We start from the raw sequence: 24,947 nt of genomic DNA on the forward strand, positions 1-24,947 counted from the left end.
TGCAGGTGCATAAGCACCAAAGCACCTTTAAGACTATTCAGTTATCTTTGATTTGTGTCACAGTTTTGGTTTCTATCTCCTCCCACAGGTTTTAAAAAACTAAAAAAAAAATATACATCAAAACTTTGTCTCAACTGAATATAAGGTGCTCTGAATTTTGGTACCAGTACTTCATATGATAAAGACAAAATCTGAAGAAAAACCGTAAAAAGGGCAAGAATGGGATTTTGTGAAACAAGAGAAAACGTAGCCATCTTTAAAGATCTGTAGATCAGAGATTCTTCACAGTACGGAAGATGTAAAGTTTAAATTGATCACAGAAAGTTGGACATGACTAAACTGGAATTTTGATACATTTTCAGTGGGTTTTTTTTAACAATCACAGTTTAGGTTTTAATATTTTATTTTTCCCCTTTTTACTGTGTTGATTTCACACACCATAACCTTTGAGCAGTCTAAACTCTTCTTACTCACACAATCTTAACACTTCTTCCAGAGTCTAAATATGCATGTATAAACATATAGGTACTTTTGACCTTTCACCTAGTGTCTTGCCCACTGCTATAGAATTTATGATTTTCTCTCAAATCTGAGTACACACAACCAAACTCTCATTGACTTCCATGCTATCTAAGCTCAGAATTTTCTCTTCAAAACTAGAAGTGAAGGCTCTTTTTAACTTGCTACATCTACATAAAAACACTGTAGAAACTTAAAACAAATAAACAAAACAAACATGTGTGACAGATAGATGCCTCTGCCACTAAAGGTTCAGAAATAAATAAATAAATCACAGTGACTGTGTAAGGTTTACTTTATAATCTGCATTTCATTCTGCCTGTCTTATTAATACTGCTGACAAGGAGTGACAGACAAAGCTGCGTCGTTATCATGGTGAGTATAATGATCCCCTAGCACAGGGGTCTGCAACCCTGGTGCTCGAGGGCCACTATCCTGCATGTTTTACTTGTTTCTCTGCTCCAACACACCTGATTTGAATCAGTGGGTGATTAACAGGCTTCTGCAGAACATGAAGAGGTGATTTAACCACTGAATCAGGTGTTTTGGAGCAGGGAAACAAGTAAAACATGCAGGATAGTGGCTCTCCTGGACCAGGATTGCCTACCCCTGCCCTAGCAGAAAGCTTCAACATTTCGTTTGACCTTGGTGCTCTTTACACTTATTTTACAGTCCAAACATCAAAATATAGGGATTTTTTCTGAGTGTAGATTATTATCACCAGCTGCCAGCACCTGTGTGAGTGTGCCACCACCCAATTTTATTAAACAGAAAAATGGCTAATACCCAATCAGCTTTTCAGATATTGAGCTAAAATTTGGTGTGGTAGTAACTGAGGGCCATTCCCAACACATACTCTCAGCACAGACCATGCAAACAGATCATGCAAGATCTGTTTGGAAAACTTTGCCATTAACAAATGGAATCAACCATTTATTGTTCTCAAAATATCTCATGAACCACTGAAAATAAATTAATACAACTTTAAGAAATTAATCATCGCTTCATCTATAACTGATTACTTCTTTGGAGTCAACCAAATACCTTAGTAAACATAACAACTAGTAATTCAGCAAATTTTACAAGTATTGAGCTAAATTTGGTGTGGTAGTAGTTGAGCATCATCTCCAACACATACTTTAAAAGTGAGACATTGTGCAACATCTTTGCCTGGAACCTTGCCATTGAATTTTGGCGTCAACACAGTTTATGTTAGAGAATTATTGATACAAAAATAATCTTAATTATCTTTGATTTTTAACTCAAAAATCTGTATTATTATTAGTAGTATAAAAGATTTTAAATGTGGTTGTTTCTGGATTAGTTATAAAGCTTTCCAGTATGAAAAGCAATACCATTTATGTTGGTGGTTTGTCTATGTGTTTGTTAGCTAAAGGTTTAGTTTAGCATTTTTTTTATTACAATAGAGCAGCTTATTTGTTCCAGAAACTAACAATTAAAGACTGGTGTGTGATTCAGTTCATTACTGAGAACTTTTAAGATGTTTTTTTCTTACTTACAACTGTCTTTCCTTATTGCCCAACACCATTGGTCTTCCTTTAAACATCTAAAAGGTAAGATGAAAGAAATTGTACTCTAGCAAAGGTCCAGAACACAGTATATATTGGACTTCTCTCACTATATTGTTTTTTCAGACCTCTACGTCTGCGGGCTGGCAACTTCTCATCGCAGAGACAAACCATTGGCCAGATGTCAGAATAACCATAAATGATAGAAAACTTGTGTATGTCAGGTGAGGTGGAGGTAACGGAGGCGAACCCAGAACGCAGACTCATGTTTGCACTAAAAGAAAAAACTAATTTATTAAATCAAAAACAAAAGCTGGCAAGGCAGCAAACTAAAACATAAACTAAATCCAAAACAAGGGCAGTAACCAAAATGCAGACAGGAGCAGGAACAAGCGGAACGCAGACAGAACAATGAACCAGCGGAGTAGTGGAGAAAGTGACCGGGTTTTAAACACTGAAGATAACGAGGTAAGTGGGAACAGGTGAGCGATACAAATTGTTGACAGGTGGAGATGGGCGTGGCAGAGAGACGAGAGAAACTGAGGAGTGAATGGTGACAGAAAAACAAAGGCACCAGTAACAAGAACTAAACTAAGACAAAAAACTGCGTTTTTGTTTTTCCCCTCCCCACCCTCCCGAGCTAGGAATTTTTTTGTTTTGGGACGTCGAGGGCCATTCCTTGAGAGGGGGTACTGTGATTTTTTTGTTTTTTTCTTTGTGTTTTTCTTGGTTTTTGTTAGTTATCTTTGTTGTTTTCTTTTTTGCACTGTCTCTGTTTCCAGTGTTTTTCGATTCATCCTCAGTCTACACTTGGTTTTCTGCCACCCCGACCTCCACCTATCCTATTATGTTTAAAAACATGGTCATCTCCACTCTCTGCTGGTTCATTGTTTTTGGTTCCTTGCTTGTAGTCGTTCATGTTTCGTCGCTCCATGCTCAGTCTGTTTATGTTCTGTATTAAGTTCTAGTTTTTGCCGCCTCGTCAGCCTTTTTTTGTTTTTGTTTGCCTTTATTTAATAAATTAGTTTATTTTAAGATAAGTCTGCACTCAGGGTTTGCCTTCTTCTCCCCGGCCGATGACAGTAACCGCCATTTTGGAAAGTTTATACAGTCATAAATGATTTATGTTACATATTATGTTTTTTTGTTTCTATACTTTCTCTCTGCTCCTGGTGGAAGGCGGACATGTTTCTTTTCTCTCTGTCTCCTACACCCCNCCCCTGGCTGTTTGGATTCGCCATTGAGAAGTATCAGCAAGACTTTCAAGGCAGACGGAAAACAAGTCGGCCTGACCCAAAACAATTGTTGTTTTGTGAATTCTGGCTCCCTTAGGCTGACCTTGGTCAGCTATCTTTAATTTCTCCCTGGATTTTATGTAAATCAGATGCTCTGCTCCCTCCTGCCTAAGGACATCTGTGGATCTGCTCTGGGCTGACTGATAAACAGTCCATCATTATCAAAGACAATGGCCTCTGTGACAAGATTCTTGGACTTCTCTGCAAACACACACGCACACACACACACACACACACTCATACAACACACACCTCATCGTCTTCCACCGTCTCTACAAACACACACACAAACACAATTTATGCTGTCTCTGTCTCTGCCTCGTCTCTGTCACTCGCACTCCCTCCCTCCCCTCCTTCACTACCTTAGTCTAATTATTTTAGTAATTCTTATGTTGGTAAGGAAACACAAGCTACAATCTGGTAACGTCCATAAATGACCCAAGAGAAAAATACAAAACAACAAGGATATTGTAGTCTTGATTAGATGGCACTTATCTAGAAAGCAAGACATGCTTTGTGCCAATAAAAATAAAATGCGTGCAGTGCCGAAAACGACCAAAAGAGGGCGCCAAAGCACATAGAAAAAGTCCTGAAAAAGATTATCTGCAAAGACAATCTGGTTTCTCAGGTGACTGGAAAACCAAATCAATTAAGTGCTATGATGAAAAATCATGAAGATGCAGATAATGTTGATGAACATTTAAATACGTTTTCAAAACTCATGAGCGACTTTGTCCAATCAAATGAGAAGGTTCTACAACTGCTAACAGAGGAAGAGAAAGATGCTGATCAGATGTATTGCTATCAGCCAAAAATGGAACATTTCACCAGTTTTATGAAAGAAGCTGAGAAATGGATAATCAATGCAAGGCAAAAACAACAGGACGAAGTGGGTCCAGATGACAGCGTGTCTTCGACAAGTGGAAAAAGAGGGAAGCGACTAGGTTCCTGCACATCCAGCGCCGGGTCCAGCCACTGTGGTTCAACCACATCATCATCTTCTGCATGTCGGAAGGAACAAGCAGAAAGAGCTTCTCTTATGGCAAAAGCAGAGAAGTTAAAGGAGAAACAAGTTCCGGAGTTGGAAGAGCTGAAGTTAAAGGCAAAGAAGGAACAGCTGGAATTCGAAACCCAAATTGCTGCTTCTACTGCAAAGATAAAGGTACTGGAATATTGTGAGTATGAGGTCAGTGAAAAGAGAAGTGTAACCTCTCACCGTGCAGGCTCATTTAGTGGGCTTATCCCAAATGCCCCCAATGAACAGTCAAATACTCACCTAAGTGGACCACAGTACCAAGTTAAACAGGAGACTGTTTCTCAAAGGCTTGAAATGGACACCATAGTTAATTTGTCTGTAGTAATGCTTAAACAGAATAATATCTCAAATATTGCCTCACCAATCTCTGGTGATCCCTTAGAATTTAAACCATTCCTTAGAGCTTTCAATCATACAATCAGCAGTAAAACTGATAACGACAGTGATAAGATCTACTATCTGAAACAGTTCACAAGAGGTGAGCCTAGAGACTTAGTCAGAAGTTGCCAACACATGAGCCCATAAAAAGGTTACCACAAGGCAATAAAACTCATACATTATCATTACGACAATGAAATTAAAATCGCAACAGCTTGCCTGCAGAAGGCTGTAAACTGGCCTCAGTTGAAAGCAGTTGATGCCAAGCTCTTCAGAGTTACTCACTATTTCTAACTGGGTGTAATAATGAGATGCAGAATATTAACCACCTTGAGAATACATTTTTTGAAGTTCCAAGCATACTGTACTGGCCTGAAACTGCGACATCAGGGTACTGTCGGTCACTGATTGGTTAGGGGGTGGAGTCACTGGTGGCATCCGAGCTACCCTTACAACAACAACTCGAGGCACCATCTTTTCTTTGCGATCGTTGGAGCGACATTCCTGAACTGATTAGACTGGCAAAGTACACCGTGGTCCAATTCTGAGGTGCAGGATTTTTTTGTGCTTGGTGGCAAAGGACAAAATTCAGAGCAAGCTAGATGGGTCGACTCGCAATGAAAAAAATTTCAAAGAGGTGTCGGAGCTGATGGCTGATCGTGGCTACCAGAGAACACCGAAGCAGTGTAGAGATAAATTAAAAAAACTGAGGTGCGATTACCGCACGATAAAGGACCACAATGGAAGGAGTGGTTCAAACCGCAAAACATGGAAGTGGTTTGACCAGATGGACACCATTTACGGACATCGGTCATCTAACAATGGGAGGGAGAGAAGCTTGGATACGGCCTCTTCACTGCTGGAATCCATGATGGACGATGGTGAGTGTTTTTTAACTTTAAGCATATTTTATATTAAAGTTACTTATCCCATCGGTGGTGAGTGTAATTTGAAAAAAAATAAACAAAATTAACACTCGTGGATGCTAAGTACTAGCATCGATGCTAACTATGAACTGTTCGTGTGTACTACTTTGGTCTGCAACTACATATCTTAATGTAGGTTTTCTGAAGTTTTGTGTATCTTTTGTTTTAGAACTTGTGCCAACATCAAACAATAACCCTCCATGTCCCCCTGGATCATTCCTCCACTCCGTCGCGACATAGTAGCACCACGCAGAGCAGCATAACACAGCAGCCTGCTGTACTTGGTAAGAAGCAATCATGCAGCCGTATTGATACCTGAACCACCTTGATATTGAACAATAACATTTTTTTTTAATTTCTGTTGCACAAAGTTTAACACCTGTATTCACCTGTTTAATATCAGCACACTCATTGATTCTGCTTACAATAAAGCCTTTTCCTCAGTTGCAACACCTTTCTTTGTTTTAAGCCTTTTTTCCCACTACAGTCTCTAGACTTGGTTTTTGTTGACCACTTGCCACTTCTTCTTTTCTGTCTAGGCAAGAGAAAGTGCGGCGCAACTAAGGAGCAGTCATTTGTTGCAGCAGTGCAGGCAGAAGACGAGAAGACGAGGGCACAGCGGGACCAACACGTCCATCTTGTGCTGGATGAAGCGCGGGAAGCAAGAGAACAAGAGGCGGCCTTGAGGAGGGAGGAGATGCAACACAACGCTGCCTTTAATCAAGCGTTCCTTGGACTGTTGGGGGACATTGCACGTGCTCTGACCCACAGGCATTCTTGATTTTTGATGATTTTCTATACATTTCTACTGTTACATCTGTTTTTTTAAAATAAAAATGTTTTCTGAAGTCCTTGCATCATCATTTGTTTTGTTAGGAGTGTACAGTGATCTATGAAATTTCCATTTGCCCTTCAGCTTTAATGATTCTTAACTCTCCTGTTAAGTTGCAAGTCAAATTCATCCATTTTAAAATTCAAAAATCTAACAAAATAGTCCCAAGTACTTTTTCTGTATGAAGCCTCTTCTGCTTGGCTTAGCTTAACATAAAATAAAAATGGTTCATCTTAGATATTTGCATCCCCCACTTGCATTTATATTTTACATAGATACTGTTCAGGTCAAGTTGATCCAGCAGTCAAAGCTAAGTGTAAAAAGGGTAAAAAAATTCCTATTTTGTTCATTTATGGTTCAAAAACATTGATTGATAGGTGTCTCAAGTTCATTTATAAACATCATTCCTTGAAAAGCAAAAAGTTAGAAATTCAAAAAAAAAAAAAAACAATTTCAAGTATAAATGGATTTATTTTGTTAATAAAAACAAAATAAATACATTGAAATAAAAAAAGAAAAATACAAGCTTTGAACAGAAAGGAAGCAGAGTAAAGAAATTAATTAATGGCAGTGAACAGATTTGAAATTAACTGTTACTGTTAACGAGGTACTCCATAAGAGCATCTCTGACATGTCTGCCCTCATCCAAATCGCGTGGCACTCCCTGCCCTGGCTGCAGTGCAGCTGCCTCTGCATCCGGTAGGTCCAACGAGGTCTCAAATGACTCACCATGATTTTCACAAAGATTATGCAGAGCACAGCAGGTCAGCACCATAGACATGACAAGTTCAACATCGCAGTCATTCCTTTTCAGAAGGCAACGTCATCTTCCCTTCAGCCTTCCAAAAGCATTTTCAACCACAACCCGTGCACTACACATTTTTGTTGAAGAACTGCTGTTCTGAAGTTAGTCTTCCAGTGTTGGGAAATGGTTTTAAGAGCCAGTCAAGCAAGGGATATGCAGAGTCACCCAGGTTGTAATAACCTGTAGCCACTGTGCCAATGTTCCTGATGTGAGGTGGGAATAGGTTTCCGCGGCTGGCTCGCTCTGACAGAGCGGACAGTCTGAAAACCCTGGCATCATGCGAGTTCCCTGACAGTCCAGCAAACAAATTCCAGAAGATTCCCTTTCCATCCACAACAGCCTAAAGGAAAATGGAATGCCAACCTTTTCTATTAAAATAGTCTGTGTGGTAGTGCTGTGGTGCTATGATGGGTATGTGGCAGCCATCAATAGCACCCACACACTGTGGGAGCCCCCACCTGTTTTCAATGTACATGGCAATTTCTCTAAAACGGTCTTCATCAGGGAAACGGATCTGCTCAGGCACCAACACTGTCTCTGCTGCAACACAAAACTCCTGCACACACCTACACACCGTTGTGATGCTGACTCCAAAAAGATGTCCAACACTCCTGTACTCTGAGCCAGTAGCCAGCTTCCACAGTGCAATGGCCACTATCTTCTTTAATGGCACACAATGGCGGAAAGTTGTATGCTGTCGCTCCAGAGCTTGATGAAGTTGGTTGCACAGGTAGATAAACGTTTGTTCCGACATCCGGAAGTTCTGCAACCACACGTGCCTTCTGTGAATCCAGGAACAACAACATCCCACCACTCGGAGGCTCGGTTAAATGCCCAGACTTTTGGTTTGCGCCGCTGATTTTGTAGGAGATTCATCTGAAAAAACACGTGCAGCATATTATCTTATTTCATCGACATCACATACGGTACTTTTAGGCTCGGGACAGCCCACTAGCAGATTAGCATTAGCTTACCATCAAACGTCGTCTAGATCGTGTCCTGTCTTCATCTTCATACTGCTTCAGCACTTCCCACACTCTCCTGTACTTCTCCTGTGTGTTTTGCCTCGCTGCTCGCAGCCTTCTCCTGTATTCTTCTCTTTGGCGTCTTGCCAGAAGCCACAGACTGAGCAAAATGTTTGGTAACACGACCATGTCCTCCATTGATGTGTTTGCGGTCTTCTTCTTCTTCTACTACTTGTACTTCTTCTGCTACGTTTAATGGTGGCTGACAAAAAGCTTTGATGCATTACTGCCACCAGCTGGCAAAGGCGCGTAATGACAATTTCCAGACTTGGGGACCGCCCAGAACCCACCCACTAGAACTGTGGGTGGGTTCTGGGCGTAATGGAAAACCCCCTGAACCGTACCGAACCGTCCTGTGCCGTCCCGTACCGTCCCATACCAGCCTGTTCAGGCACTAGTGGAAAAGGGGCATTAGACCAAAGGGCAGTGCGTTTGCCATAATTGTGGCACCTGCAATAAAGGAAAGGTTGCCAGATGCACATAAAGACACCATGCATCAGAGAGCTGATGCCTTTCAAAGACCATGTGTATTTTGTGAGAAAAATCACTTATTTGTTGATTGTCAGAACATAAGAAAACTGCCTCACAAGGAGAGAGTAGAGTTCCTTAAAAAAGGACTTTGTTTGTCATGTTTGACTCAAGGGCATTTGAGCAAAGACTGTAAGAAACAAATTCAATGTGACTACTGTTCTAAAAGTCATCCTGATATGCTCCAGTATGCTAAAACAGATGATGTGGTAGTAGATAACCAGCCAAACGATGAAACTGTAAACTCTAATGTTGAAGCTCCCAAACCTCTTCCCATCACAGGTGGAACATGTGGTGCTACTGGGGCCGATAATAGCAGTCGAGTTTTTTTAGCTGTTGTGCCAGTTCATGTCAAGCTCAAGACAAACAACAAGACAATCGAAACTTATGCCTTTTTGGACAATGGCAGTGAGGAAACCTTTTGCTCAGAGAAGCTTATGAGACAACTTGGCATAGAAGGGAAGAAAACCCAAGTTCTTCTCCACACAATGGGTCAGAAAAAGCTGTACCCAAGCTGCAATGTTTCAGGTTTTGAAGTAAGTGGTGTAAAAGAAGATGTGTACACACAAAGACATTCCAGTTTTAAAAGAAAGCTTTCCTATGCAGACAGACTTAGAGAAGTGGCCTCATATGCACAGAGCAAAAGTGAAGGAGTGGCTCTACACTACCTTTTGTGTCGAAGGAAAACAAGTGGCAAAAAAAAAAATGTCCTGACTGTGCATGATCTACTGAGGAGAGGAAAAACTCTAAAACATTAAGACATCTCCTGCAGAAGGACAGTCAGAACAGGAAGCCATCTGCCCTGATCAGCTGGGAGGGGGGAGGCAGGGACAAAATCAGTAACTCAAAGTGTTATATGTTCCTCCACAACAGCTTAGTGTACCCAACCACAGAATTACAGCCAATTCTCTGTGTTCACACGACAGTTGTAGATACAAATTCACAAGAAGTAACATTTGCATTAAAATGTCAAAATTCCATGACACATTTCAACATTTTAGCATAAACCATCTTGTAGAGACTATCCAGTATTGTTTGGTAAAAGTAACATGATTGTTTAATTAAAATACTTTTTCAATCCATAATCGTTACTAGACTGACTGTTGATCAGAATCAAATTAGTTTGTATATTTGATGACCATCTGTCATTATTTGGATATTTTATAACAGAAGGGATTAACTTCTAACTTACACATGAAGGTGTAGTGCAGGAATCCACAAATGGCAGAGCGCAAAAACAATCTATAAAGTAGAAAAAGGTGCCACCAAATCAAAGCTACACTCATCGGTCAGTAATGTCCTTTTAGGTTAAAAACAAACAATTATTAAAAAAAAAACAAATAGAAATCAGTACTGACACTATTGAAAAAAATCTTTGTTTTTCAGAAAAATTATAAAAAATGGTAAATGGATAAAAATCAGATAAAATGTGTGTCTTGAATGTCCATCCATGAGCTGCAGGAGGTCAGACAGATACAGCAGCCTGCACATTCAGTACGTTAAATCTACAATAAAACTTTAAACTCAATTCTAAAATGAACAGGGAGCCAATGAAGGAAAGCCAGGACAGAAGAAATTTATTTAAATATCTTTGGTCCTATAAGAAGATGAGCTGTACTGTAAAGTGCAGTTTCTGCGCTCTAAATTGATTTATGAATAATAAAAATATTGTGTGCATTTAAAAGCACAAACACTATTCTTTTCAAAGTTTTTGATAAAAAAATATATTTTTAAATCAGATAACTCAAGGTTAGGTTTCTTCAGCAATGGCTGAACAACTGAATGTTTACAACAACAACTGAACTGAGACTATTCCATAAAATGACAAACCCAACAACGCCAAGATCTTTCTTTAAAAAATGAGTTGGAGCAACATTTGGACAGGAGATGTCTTCATATTATTTACTATTTTCTCCTGGTGATTGAACCCCACAGGCTCAAACTGAATAAAGACAACAGAAATTGTGGTGGTGGTGGATGGTTCGTGTGAAGGATGACAGATCAGTGATCTAAGGTTTTGTACCTTGTTGGTAAAAAAAACTGCAGAAATTTTTCACAGGTTTCACAGAATCCTCTGAAACCTGTAAAATGGTCCTGCAGTTTTTCACAAACAAGTAAGACATGTAGATGGAAGAAAAGAACTTGAGGATTACTAGAGATGTTCACAATCTCATTAAAAACAGTAGGTATGCTTTCATTAAATAGTAGAATAACAATTTAGCAATAAATTTGTGACATGTAGAAATTATCAAAAATAAGCCAAAACACAATATCACCCCCTCACACACTTTTGTCAGATTAAAATGATCATCTCACAAAATAAATGTCTACCCCTTTAAGATACATTATGCATAAAAGTAAAAAGAAGATTGACAGCCAGTTCTACCAACCTGTTCTGATCACCAGATATAACGTTGAGTGATTTAGGACTGTGTGAGAAGAAAATATTGATTTTTGCATGAAAAAACTGGATAAAACCAAGAGATAAAACATCAACAAAAAAATTGCCAACCACAAAGTAAATCACTAAACTGAGTTAATTCATCATGTTTTAAAAATAGTAAGAGGGAGACTCCTGTCAAACATTTAATGTGTTGTGCTCTACATCAGCGCATGAGCTCCACACCTCTTTTGGTTCCATGATGCTTGCTTTATTTCTGAAAGCTAACGTCTGTGTGAGACCAGGCAAGCTCCATCTGTGATTTGTGAACTGTCAGAGGCAGAATAAAGATTGGCTGGTCTTTGTGAACCTACCTTGGGATTTCACAACCGAGGTATGCACAAACCATGATTTTTGTGTACCCTTACAACCCAAGTGTTTTTGTATGCATGTTTTTACACATGTATGAATGCATGGATGCATGGGTTGTGTAGAGAAATGCACCTTTATTGAACTGTAATTCCTCATATCCCTCATTTAAATCTCTAAATGTGTTTTGCTGTTAAAATTATGCAGCACTTCTAGGAATTTCTTTGTGGTACTAAGGTATTGACAATATTTTATCAGTATTTGAATGGATGAGAGGAATAGAAAAGTTAGATGTTAAAGTATTTGACTACACGAGATAAAATCTGTTGTTTTCTCTCTGACAAAAAGTGAAGAAGATGTGTCTTACTTTTATTGGTCAGTTAAGCTTAACATTACCCTAGGGCTGAACCAAGATATAAAACTGTCTTTGTCTATCACCATAGCTCTCTTAGCTTTTCCTGATACTTCCAACTCTTCCTAAACAATCTTCAGGACAAAGACTCCCTGTTGTACATAGACGATCAGGCAACACTGACTGCATGTCTCCTTACTGATCAAAAACCTCAGATTTTTTTCATGACTTCCTTCTGAAGAATAGCTTTAATGAACTTTGTTACTTTCTGTAACTGATTGTTCAAGCTAAGACACTGCTGAACAGGTTTAAAACTTAGGACCTGAGAACCTAACCTGAGAATGCACTGCCTGTTCGACTCCACCCAAGAAAATCACCTCCCACAAACTCCGAGTGATTTTAATTCCTTGGACAAAGATGTCGAACTAATATGACCCCTCCAATACAAGTATTTGACAATTGTAATGGGAATAAAAAGTGCTTCAACAATTCTCTGCTGCATGTAAGTTAAAGCTGTGTTTAACTGTTAGAATGGAAAAGTACAGAAGCATTTATGACACCATGTTTTAGTGAAGGAGCACTCCTTATCTTATAGGGCTCTGGGGTGTAAAAAGCAGTTACCTAATCCCTACCCTCATTCAGAGACCCCTCCTCATCCTATGGAAAGTTACGGAGTGTGTTGTGCTGGGTATTTAAAGGGGGCCTTTTGTTCTGTGGTCAGACTCACTCTGCTGACTCACCTCAGCTCAGTGATTCTCAGCTATATAGCTTAAATAAATTATCCTAAGACAAAACTCTTCGTTGTCCTCTTTGGTAAAGAAAATTCCACAACACTATCCATTCCTGGAAGTGGAGATGTCACCAGAACCTCTTTCAAGGTCTCTCATGGGTCCACTGGAATCCAACCAGTGAATGTGTAACATCCAGCTTCAACTCCTCCTGCCTGGGACAATGATCGTGTTAGTGGGAAGAACCTCCTGACAGTTGGGTCTCCAGATCCTTGCTTGCTTATTATAATTTGGCGTTAAAGTTATTTAACATTTGTTCTGAGTTATTAACAGTTAAACCCTTTTTTCAACAGTACTTTTTTTCTTTAATATTTTGAGTAAACCTTCTATTCTGATTTTCTTTTAGGAGGGGGTCATGTTCAGAGTTTAACTCCTTTTCATCCACAGTAATCTAAAATATAAACTTTTATTTTAGACTTGACAGTATTTAATGTCTCATCCTTTAATCACCACTTTTACCCCTTTTACCATAAAATTACTGGAACCATTTTAAGTCATTCCTTGATCTGTAAATAGTTGTAAGCATCTACTTTTTGTAATAAACCACATCAATTTTTAAAATTGGGTCTTTAATTGTTGTGTATGTTTCAGAGAGTCAAAATGTGATATGAACCCAGGTTCCAATAAACCAGAATTAAGGCTAAAGAAAACTTAAGCAAATGGTAATTTAATACAAAACATAATTATAAAATATTAATATTTTCATTAATGCATTGAAGTTTTTTTTTACATCTGTATATATGTTTGTTTGTTTGTATGTGTGTGTGTGTGTGTGGCCATGTATTTGATACATTGTGGGGACAATTTTCCTAACATATACTACCTTGTGAGGACCAACTGCTCCTTGTGAGGACCAAAGCCTATGTAGTGGTAATGGTTAGGGTTAGGGTAAGGGTCAGGGTTAGGCTGTAGTTAGGGTGTAGAAATGAATGGAAGTCAATGGAAAGTCCCTGCAAAGATAGAGAGACATAACATGTGTGTGTGTGTGTGTGTGTGTGTGTATGTATGTATGTATGTATGTATGTATGTATGTATGTATGTATGTATGTATGCATGCATGCATGCATGTATGTATGCATGTATGTATGTATATGTTGCATGATTTTAGAAATTCTGTGTAATCTTTGTCCTGCCAGTTGCTGAAGATGTAGATTAAATAGACAAAGTTATTTAAATTCTAATTTTAAAATCACCCACACAGCACCCAGAAAGACTTAGAATACTGAAGCAGATCAAACTAAAAAAGCTTTAACCTGCATCAGACGAGGTTGCCCTCCAGCACTGAGAGGTCTGCAGGGCAGGGTGGTCTTCTCGGCCACTCTCAACCATTTTTCTCTCACTGACCCTCCTCCATCCATCATGCTGTCCTCAGATTCACTTTCTTGATCCTTGCTAGTGGGATTTTCCTCCTCAGGAATGTGAACTAGCTGTGACGATCCAGGTCGAGGTTGGATGGAGACTCTGGCACCAGCAGCCATCCCGGAGCTGCCGTTATGTACCAGGTGATTATGGCTGTTTATGGGTACAGAGCTAGCTGCTAGCTTCATGTACTGGGCAGGAATGTGGGCCCCAGCACGCAGCTCTGCCTCCTGGCCTGAGACTGACACCATGTGGGCCCCAGCACGCAGCTCCGCCTCCAGACCCATGGCAGATGGTTCAGAGGAACAGCGTAGCTCCATGTTTCTCTGAGGGGATGAAGAGGAGGGTGGTCTTATTCCATCCATCACCTGCAGAGACATCTTCCTGTTGTCATTCTTATTTTTCCACTGGCTGAGAAGCTGTTTGGAGCGGGTTGAGTCCATGGAGGCGTGGATGGCAGCATGACGCCGTGGAATCCGACCCTCCTCCAATGAGGAACCTCCATGGGACCTGAAAAACACAAGGAAAAAAGTGAGCCTATTTTAACACATACTGTCAAGCAAGACTAACTCTTATATTGTACAATATTACTGCCATACTGAAAGGTTTAGTCTCCTGGAATTTTTTTTATCATCGTCCGCCACGTAAAACGAAGGCAGAGAGATAATGTTTTCACCCCTGACTGTGTATGTTTGTTTATTCAAGATGGCTACCACATCAAAACAATCTTAGCCCTCTACGGTACAATGTTGCCATTTGGTAACAAACACATTGAATTCCTTTCACACACACACAGATCCTCTACTTTTAAGATGTAGTGCAGTGAAAGAGAGATAGGATCTGAAGGGAACCAATAACAGTGTTTAAATTTGTCACGTGACTTTTTGGAGGGAATTTTGAGTCCCTTTTCTGCAGATGTCTTCACACGGAGGAGCCTCACCATTTGACTACTCAGAAATCATCAAAAAAAAGTATTTTTATGACATTTTTTTGACTGGGAAAAAATACATACTCAACCATACGTAAGGTAAGTTCACTATTCTGTGGTTTATTGTGTTGTATTTGATAATTTAATAATGTTAAACTGTTAAAATGTGGATGTTGCCATATGGCAACACTGTACCATTAAGATTACCATTGTATTGCTAGCCCGGCATGTTGATGGTATGCACTTATCTTCTAGAGTCTGCTATAATAATTCTTTTTGTGAGTCCTTTTTAAAATTGTATATGACTATATTTGACACTCTTTTCTTCCATTTACAAAATGAATGCAACAATGTTTTATAGTGTATTACGGAAGAAAACTAAACTAGTGCTTCCTGTAGATGGTAGTGAGGATGAATTAGGACTTAGTGATGAAGAAAACGAGCAGCTTGTGACCCAGCAAGGAGAGAGAGGATGATGGAGACAGCGAGAATGATGAAGACTATGAGCCAGAGAATGAAGACAGTGGAGACAGCGAGGACAGTGGAGACAGCAAGGACAGGAGGAACAGTGAGAACAGGGGGGACAGTGAAGACAGGGGGGACAGTGAGGGTGAAAGTACAGTTACAGTTCAATGTGGGTGAAAGTGCAACTATTATTTATGTCTTGTATTAAATTGGCAGGTTCAAAACATATTAAGGATATTTGTTTGTTTTCTAGGTCCACCTCCTCCACAGGAAGCACCAAAAAAAGCCAAAGGGCTGGTGTGGAAGAAAAGCAGGAGCATTCATCCAGTCCCACAATGGAAAGGCAGTCTACGCAAAGCCACAGACGTGAAGACTCCCATTGAGTATTTCAGAGGCCTGCTTAGTAAGGCCTGCATCGAGAACATGATGGAGCAATCTACCCTCTTTGCGTGTCAGCAAGACCCAGAGAAACTCTGTCAACTATGAGGAGATAGAGCAGTTTTTGGGAATTTGTTTCTACATGTCAGTTTTTGGGCTGCCAGGATCCCGGATGTTCTGGATCACAGCCACAAGGGTGGAATGTGTAGCAAATACGATGAGCATGCATAGCTGGGACGCAATTTGGAACATGGAACAAAACCCCCAAGGACATCCTGGCTATGACAAGCTGTTCAAGGTGCGTCCCCTACTTTCATCACTGCAGGAAAGCTTCAAAGCAATCCCAATGGATGAGAGGCTATGCGTTGACGAACAAGTCGTGCCATTCAAGGGAAAGAGTAGCCTCAAACAGTATAACCCTCAAAAACCAAAGCGCTGGGGTTACAAAGTGTTTGTCTTGATAGGCAACACGGGTCTCGCCCACAACTTTGAGCTGTACACTGGTGCAATCTTGCCAATGGATGGAATGCCAGACATCGGGGCAAGTGGCAACATTGTTTTATGACTTGCAAGCATAATCCCAAGGAACCAGTCCCACAAGCTGTTTTTTGATAACTGGTTTACCAGTGTAGATCTCCAAGTCATTCTCGAGAAGAAAAAGATCCACTGTGTTGGAACAGTGCGCCAAAATCGCCTGGCAGGATGCAGCTTCTTTGCAGATCTGGCAATGAAAAAGAAAGGCAGGGGGGCCTTTGAAGAAAAAGAAACTAAGCATGATGGAGTCCAGCTCAGGGCAGTGAAATGGTATGACAATCGTGCTGTCACACTCCTCTCAACTTTTGCATCTGCTAATCCCACAGTGTCAGTGCAAAGATGGGACAAGAAACAAAATAAAGCAGTGCAGGTTACATGCCCAAGTATCGTCCAAACCTACAACAAAAGCATGGGAGGAGTGGATCTTCTAGATTTACTCATTGCTCTTTACCAAGCAAAGCTAAGGTCTAAGAAGTGGTACCACAGGATTGTATTCCACATGATGGATTTCACACTTGTCAACGCTTGGCTTTTGTACTGCAGGGACTGCATCCCACAAAGAGAGGTCCACAGCCTGCTCCAGTTCAAAAGTGAGGTTGCAAGCTGCCTTTGCATGGAGCGGAAGAAGAAAAGGGGAAGACCCTCCCAACATGTTGAGGACGACCTGGCTAGGAAGAGGAGCAGAGTTCCCACTGCACCAGTTCCACCATCAGTTGTGCGTTGGGACAGCGTTGATCACTGGCCTGCTGTTATGGCAAAAAAGGGCCGGTGCAAATACCCTGGCTGTACGAGTATTGTCAGAGTGCAGTGCACAAAGTGTGAGACCTACCTGTGCCTCAAAGCTGAAAGGAACTGCTTCATCAGTTTCCACAAGTAGTAAGGCAAAGATGGCAGCATCAAGACACTCAAATCAAATGATAACAATTATTCAAATGAAAAATTCAAATGAAATGTTGAAAAAATCTTTTACATGGTTTTAAACTTTCAAATGAGTTGCATTGTTAATTGTTAATGCTACTGGGGACTGTTTAGATTATAAACTGAGTTCCTAAATAAAGGTTTTTACAATAATAAACAAACTCTTGTTTTCATTCATTTCCACTATCGTACAGTGTTGCCACAAGGCAACGTCAACAAAAAATAACTAAAAAATTTATATTTTTTAAAAATGTCTCTTGATTATGTTTACCTAGTCTATTTTATGTAAAAAAAACCCATCCCAAACATTTTTTTTCAAACTGGCATCATTATGCGTACCGTAGAGGGTTAACAAACACAAAAATGACTTTAACTTAGTTCATTTTACAAATATTTATCAAAAGTTTGGTGTGGTAGTAGCTAAGCCTGATCAACAACTTATACTCTGAGTTTTAACTGATTGCATGTCATGATTTGCGGTGGAACCCAGGAATGCAGACAAGACTCAGGAACTCAAAGAAATATGATTTATTTAACAAAACAGAAACACTGGCATGGCAGCAAAAGACTTACGGATCTACTGGGAAAACTGGGAGGCATACAAGGAAACAGATCACAATTTGGCTGTAAGAAGCACAATGCACAGTGCTTGCCTTCAAGCTTTTCATCAGCAATTCAGACTATTTAAAGGGAACAAAGAGAACTGTATAAATTGATAATTCTATATCAATATTACAATTAATGAAATACTTCTTTCTGATTCATTTTATTAGTAGTAGGAGTCTCTACAGTAACTTCTACCACATTAAAAATGATCTTTAACAGCTTCAAAAACAATTCACTGTGATTGCACTTTCAGAGACAAGTCTGAGTGATGAAAAAGAACTTCAGGATGGTTTTGAGGGCTTTGAAATGTAGAAACAAGACGGGACAGGTGGACCTTGTTGTGAAGTCTGGTCTTGAATGCAAAGTTGTTTGTAACATGATAATGCTGCTAATAAATTAAATGAATGTGTGACTATTAAAATTACTGTAGAAAAATCTAAAAATATGTTAATCAGTTCTGTTTATATAACACCAAGTTCTTGCATTGATCAATTTGAGATATTTGTTTTGTAACTAAATTAAAAACTTTAATGTGTGCAGATGATAACAACTTAGTTAGAACAGTTAAAACAGTAGAAAGTGAGCTCATTTCAAAAAGTGGTTTGATGTTAAGAAGTTGTCTTTTAATAAAATTAAAAATAAATTTGTTGCTTGGTGATGTTAGGAACGATACTAACATAACAGAGTTGATGTTAAAAAAATCTATAAAACAAAATGCTTTGGTGTTTATAGATCATTAACTCTATTGGAAACAACATATAGTTTATATTAAAAAATAGATATCTGTTGGTATTTTATAGAGTTTGAGAATTATTAGATGTGAAATGTTTGCATTTATTGCACTGTTCTCTTGTAATGCCAAATATGTTATATTGTGTTGAAAGTTGGGGAAATGCATATAAAACAAATTTAGACCCAGTATTTAAACTTCAGAAAAGAACTATCAGAATAATGCATAAAACTTTGTATAACGAACAAATAAATATTTTTTTATTTGCTCCAGATTATTAAAATTTACAGATATTGTGTTTTTAAAGACAACAGAGTTTGTTTATCAAGTTGCAAATAATAACATTCCTGCTTCTATTCAGTCTTTTTTTTTATTAGAATGGGAACAATATAATTTACAAGGGCTACTTATTTTTGAGAGTTGTCGGTCAGAACTAATGTTAAATATCGATGTGTTTCAATTCTGGGAGTAAAATTATGGAATGGATTTAGAGATGAGTTGAAAGCTAAGATATCAGTATTTGGGTTTAAAAAGGATTGGGTTTTAAGTTCATTATGGAATATAATGTTGGGTTGATTTTCATTTGGTTGTGGTGATGGTAGACAGGAGGTACAGGTATGACAAGCAAATATATCATGTAATTGTCACATAGGAAAGTACTGTGGTAAGACACAGTATATTTATTCAATATGTCTGAAATCAAGTGTCATTTTCTCACACCAGCACCTATCTAGCTAAAGTTTGAATGTTTCACTTTTTTAAAAAAATTATTTTCACATTGGGAAATATTATTTAGTTCTGTGTTGCTTTTTATTATGCATCAAGTCTGGGTCAAAATATTGATGTCAGCACTTGTGTTCTAAGGTTTACACAGTAAATGAATGTCTGTTCTGTTTGGTTCTGTTGCTGTTATTACTTCTTGTCACTAGATGGCACTGCTGTAATAGCATAGGGCAGAAGAGCTTGTGTTGAAGTAGAAATGCAGAAGAATGAAACTGAAAGGAGTTCTATAAAGTCGTCTTCACAGCTACTGTAATAAAGTTTGTGAGTTTAACGGTTGTCTCCTGTTTCATTACAAACAGGAGGCTTCTTTTCCTGGCGCTGTGCAAGACGGCTGCCTCTCAAGTAGCTCTGCAACTTTAGCTCTCCTAAGCTCTTTTTTCTTCCCTTCCACATACTTTGCTCTTCTCACGAAGACATTGTGTGTACTGATATATATTCCATGGATATTTTTCAACCAAGAATGATGCAATCAGCTCAGCAAACCGTCCATTCCCTCCGTCATCATGGGGAATGTGAACTCGCTGCCGAATAAGATCGACGAGCTGTCTGCCCTCAACATCCAGCGGATTTACCATGACAGAAGCTTGTTACTGTTTACAGAGAGATGGCTAACCCAGCTCGTACCGGATGCTATTGTGGATCTGCGGGGCTTCACTGCTGTTAGAGCCGACAGAGACACTAGAGCCTGCGGGAAGAGCAAAGGTGGGGGGCTGATCATCTACGTGAACAGTCGCTGGTGTAACCCTGACCATATCACTGTAAAGAAGGTCTTATGTTGTCCGAATTTAGAGCTGTTCGCCATTAGCCTCCGGCCCTACTATATCCCCCGTGAATTCAGTCACGTGATCGCCGTCCGTGTTTACATCGCCCCCAGTGCAGATGCAGCCACTGCATGTGAGCAGATATGTTCTGTTTCGGCAAAACTGTAGACACAGAATCCTGAGGCGTTTATGATCATCTCTGGAGATTTCAATCATGTTACCTGTTGTGAAAGGTGAAAATGGTGGAAACGAGACGAGTCACAAACCTGACCCAGTGAGACCTCACAGTGAGGAAACTCAGGCCCTATCTGGTCAGGAGGGGGAGAGCAACTCTCCATATCAAGATAACATCACCCAGCCTGCTGTGACCGGGTAGGATGTTCAAGATTTGCTGTTTGTTCAGCCCGCTGAAACCACATATGGAACCATGCCGTGCCAGGCCCTCACATACCCTCACCTACCTGGGCTGATGAGCCCTGCACTCACAAACAATAACTCTCCAGTAATGGGGCCCCTATCTCCTTTTATGGCCCTTCCGATGAAAGCAGGGATGGGTTCCAGCGAGACTCCCTTTGCCACCTGGCTCTGGTCAGGAGGCCAAGAAGCCATAAACAATGAGATGCAACAATTGGGTCCAATGAGAGACATGGACTGGAGATAACNCAGACCTTGAAGGACACAGNAGCCTGGGAAAGGAAGAGGGAGTGAAGAAACCAACATCAATGGGCTTTTGTATGATTCATGCTTAACTCTTCTCTTTTTTCTTTCTCAGTACCAAGGATGGGGAGGGTGTTGTAACTTAACCCTGTTATGCATAATCATCAGTAGAAGGCGTGTTTTAAGTCCATTCTTTGTTCAAGTTATGAAGAAGGAGGTAGCTAAAAGTTGTTTCGCATAATCATGAAGTGATGTTTAATAAAACTCTGTCACAGGAGAAGGGGGCAGTCTTTTGGGCTAGTCTGAGCAAAGCTAGTCATTTTGGGGAGTTTGGGTCCTCACTGGGTGGGAACGCCTAGAAGTCTTCTTGGGGATAACGCCTTGACGTAGTGTCCATGAGAAACCGGATTTACTGATTTTTCTCATTTTTGTCTTTTATTTTTTTCCATTTTTAATCATATAACCTGTAACTGGGATATAACCTAATTTTTACACCTTCAATAAAGTTTGGCCGTGAGGCGTATACCTGATCGGTGACTCCTGGGTTCTTTCCTGCGACCTCTGTAACTTCCTGAGTGTGCGTTCTCTCTCTGCTGGTTCATTCCTAGTGTGGTGGCACGATAAAGGCACGAGCTGAGCTAAGTTAGGGGTGCCAGGGCACCCCCCACCCCTTCCCGGTTCCAGTCTAAAAGCCTCAGAGAGGAGTGACAGAGGGGATCCGGGGCTCATCGCGGGCGCGGGCTCCGTTTGGCCTGTCGCGTCCTCGCTGGGTCCTCGGGCCGCCTCTTGGCTAAAGGAGCAGTGATTCAGTCTGGAGCCACGAGTCAATCGGTCAAGTTGCATCGTTGTTTTTCTTTTATTTTAAATCCTACTCATCTGGTAGTCTGACAAGTCTGCCATGGTAATTTGAGGCTTGTCGGACGTCTGGGTGGTTCACAGTAGGTGAAAGATGTGGGCCGCAGACCTCCCAGCATCAGGCTAGATTCACCGTGAGCACGAAGCAAGCGGGTGGATTTGACTCAGCATCAGGTGTTGACTCAAGCTGTCTGGACCCTCGGGCCTTTCCACATTACCTTGGACTCTACTTTGGCTACTTTTTACCAGTGTGTGGTCTGTCCTACAAGAAATAACAGGACAATTGATCTAAGTAAGCTAATGTGAATGAGGCATACAGCATCACACCCCTCCCCCCACTGGGGAAGTCAGACCACAACCTGGTCCACCTTTAGTCAAAGTACACCCCCATGGTCCAAAGACAGCCAGCAACCACCAGATCCATCAGGAGGTGGTCTCCAGAAATGGAAGAAACTTTCAGGGATTGTTATGACACCACTGATTGAGATGTGCTGCTTAGCCCACAATGTGAGGACATAGAGGAGATGACACACTGTCTGACATATTATCTCAACTTCTGTGCGGACGTGGTCTCCCCCGCTAAGACTGTATGGTGTTACCCCAACAACAAGCCATGGGTGACATAGAAAGTCAAGGCTGTCCTCAACAAGAAGAAGGCCGCCTTCCAGAGCAGGAACAGGGAGGTGATGAGAACAGTACAGCAAGAGGTGAAACGCCACTTGAAGGAAGCCAAGGACAGCTACAGGAGGAAGGTGGAACGGAAGCTAGAGGAGAACAGCATGAGGGGAGTCTGGGAAGGCGTGAAAACCATCACAGGCCACAATACCAAGACCAGAATTGTGGGGGGAACAGTGGAGAAGGCGAACGAGATGAACGACTTCTTCAATCGGTTTAACCGGCCCATGCACCCCCTACCTTCTTCCTCGCTGTATCCATCTCTTCCTCTTGCCTCAACACACCCTCCATCGGCTACCACTGTGGCCTCCTCCTCCTCCTCCTCCCCATCATCATCATCAATCACAACACAGACTCCATTCTTCACTGCGGACCAGGTCAGAGGTCAACTGAGGAGGCGTCACCCCAGGAAAGCAGCAGAACCTGACAGAGTATGTCCTCGAATGCGGAAGGCCTGCGCTGCAGAACTGGGTGAGCCGATCCAGCGTCTCTTTAACCTAAGCCTGCAGGTGGGGATAGTGCCTACCTTCTGGAAGACATCTTGCATTGTTCCAGTTCCGAAAAAGAACCGGCCAAGCGAGTTGAATGACTTCCGACTGGTGGCCCTCACTTCCCATCTGATGAAGACGCTGGAGCAGCTCTTCCTCGGTCTCCTCAGACCCCAGGTGCAACATGCCCAGGATGGTCTGCAGTTCACGTACAAGGCAGGTGTTGGTGTGGAAGACGCAATCATCTACCTTCTACACCGAGCCCACTCGCACCTAGATAAGGGGAATGGCACAGGGAAGATTCTGTTTCTAGACTTCTCAAGTGCTTTCAATACCATCCAGCCCCTTATGATTCAGGATAAACTGAATAGGATGCATATGGATCCATGCCTGGTTACCTAGATCTCCAGCTACCGGACACGGACAGGCCACAGTATGTCAGGCTGAAGGACATCACGTCTGACTCTGATCAGCAGCACTGGAGCACCCCAGGGCATGATGCTGGCCCCTCTTCCCTTCACCCTGTACACTGCAGACTTCTGCTACAACTCAGAGCTGTGTCATATTCAGAAGTTCACTGATGATACAGCCATAGTTGGGTGCATCAGGGATGACAGAGAGGAGGAGTACCGGAGCCTGGTGAGGGACTTTGCAGCATGGTGTCACAGGAATCATCTGCTCCTATCTAATCTAATCTAATTTAATCTACAATCACCACAATACACTACCTGTTTTTTATGTTTTTTAGTCATGTCTTTCTGGAGTTTATCAAACTTTTCGGTATCTGCCAGTTTTGAGTGTGTAACTAAGTGACCTATAAGCTGTTTGGCCATATTTTGAATGGACAGATTTTAAAAATCACAGTCTTTTTGCTTGGAAAACTGTATTCTAGACTATGTACATTATTTTGTTGCTCACCTCCACCCGCTTCTTACCCACCTTGGCAGCCGCCCCCATATTTATGATTTGATGTACTAGAGGGTTGTGTAGAAATGAAAATAAGCAGGTTTGGACCTGCTTTAAACATTTAATGCTTATCATTATTGTGGTTTTACGACCTGGACGTGTTTTCTGTCAGAGAAGTGACAGATGTCACAATACAGCTGTGGCGCTCTTGTGAAGAGCAATGACTGTGATTATTTGGGGAGAAATTTTATTGGAAAATCTTTTGAATGTGTTCAAAATTTAAGTATCAGGACTGTAAGCCTCTGCAACTCATGCAAAAAAATTGAGAACCACCACAAATGATTTGCAACATTTTGGAGACATCATTGAGAGTGCTGTTCAGCAACTAGTCATCTTTAGTTTCAGACCAGTAAGATATTGGTTACTAGTGTTTTTAAAGGTCTTCAGAAGTTCTTAGAATGTTATATGTTATTATAGTGATGAGACCATTAAACCTCATGTTTTAATGCTCTCAGTATCTTTTTATTTTGCTATCTGTCAGAATCGTTGGACATATTGGTCTCTTATTAGAACCAGCTACCTTGGCAGTGTGCTGCTGCTGAATGTCATCATGTTGTCATGGTTTCCTGGTGGACTGGATGTAGTGATCACCTCCACCTCTGCACTGGTTCTCTTCAGATTGCTCATGGACGGCTCTCGGTAGGAAGAGCTACGGGTCAAGATCGGTATTGGTTGGTCGGGGGACAAGCTGTGGGAAGTGGTCCGTGTTATGATGGGTTTTGGTGGGCTGGGAACCAAGGTGCGATGGCCTATCAGGAAACAACCAAAGGGAGACAAATGTTCACTGCCAGGTTATATGTGAAGTGATTTGAATGTCTATTTGTAATTCAAATGATTCTTCTGGCTTATATGAAATCAGATGAAATTCCCAAATTTCCAGAGATGTTGGTTATGTGTTTTTGGTTTGTTAACACTTGGTGCAGTCAGTTACAGGCCAACACCATAGTGTCCAATCCTGGTCTTCAAGGACCACTGTCTTGCATACTTTAGATGTTTCCCTGCTTTTTAGCAGGTCTTCAAGTTCTGCAGAAGCCTGGTAATCACTCAGTCATTCAAATCAGGTGTGTCAGAGAAACAACTAA

At 40.9% G+C, this 24,947-nt stretch overlaps 1 protein-coding gene across 1 annotated transcript in view; it reads right to left on the reverse strand.

The window, feature by feature from the left end:
• LOC108248240 (2-lysophosphatidate phosphatase PLPPR4-like) overlaps positions 1 to 24,947 on the reverse strand; it is a 112,134-nt gene that overhangs the window by 6,294 nt on the left and 80,893 nt on the right. The window contains exons 8-9 of the mRNA XM_017436870.3: positions 24,386 to 24,614; positions 14,016 to 14,631 (exon numbers count right to left, since the gene is read on the reverse strand). Coding sequence (XP_017292359.1) covers positions 14,016 to 14,631; positions 24,386 to 24,614 — 845 coding nt within the window. The remainder of the gene's footprint in view (positions 1 to 14,015; positions 14,632 to 24,385; positions 24,615 to 24,947) is intronic.

The sequence above is a fragment of the Kryptolebias marmoratus genome, linkage group LG20 (assembly GCF_001649575.2).
Source record: "Kryptolebias marmoratus isolate JLee-2015 linkage group LG20, ASM164957v2, whole genome shotgun sequence".
NCBI classification, from domain to species: Eukaryota; Metazoa; Chordata; class Actinopteri; order Cyprinodontiformes; family Rivulidae; genus Kryptolebias; species Kryptolebias marmoratus.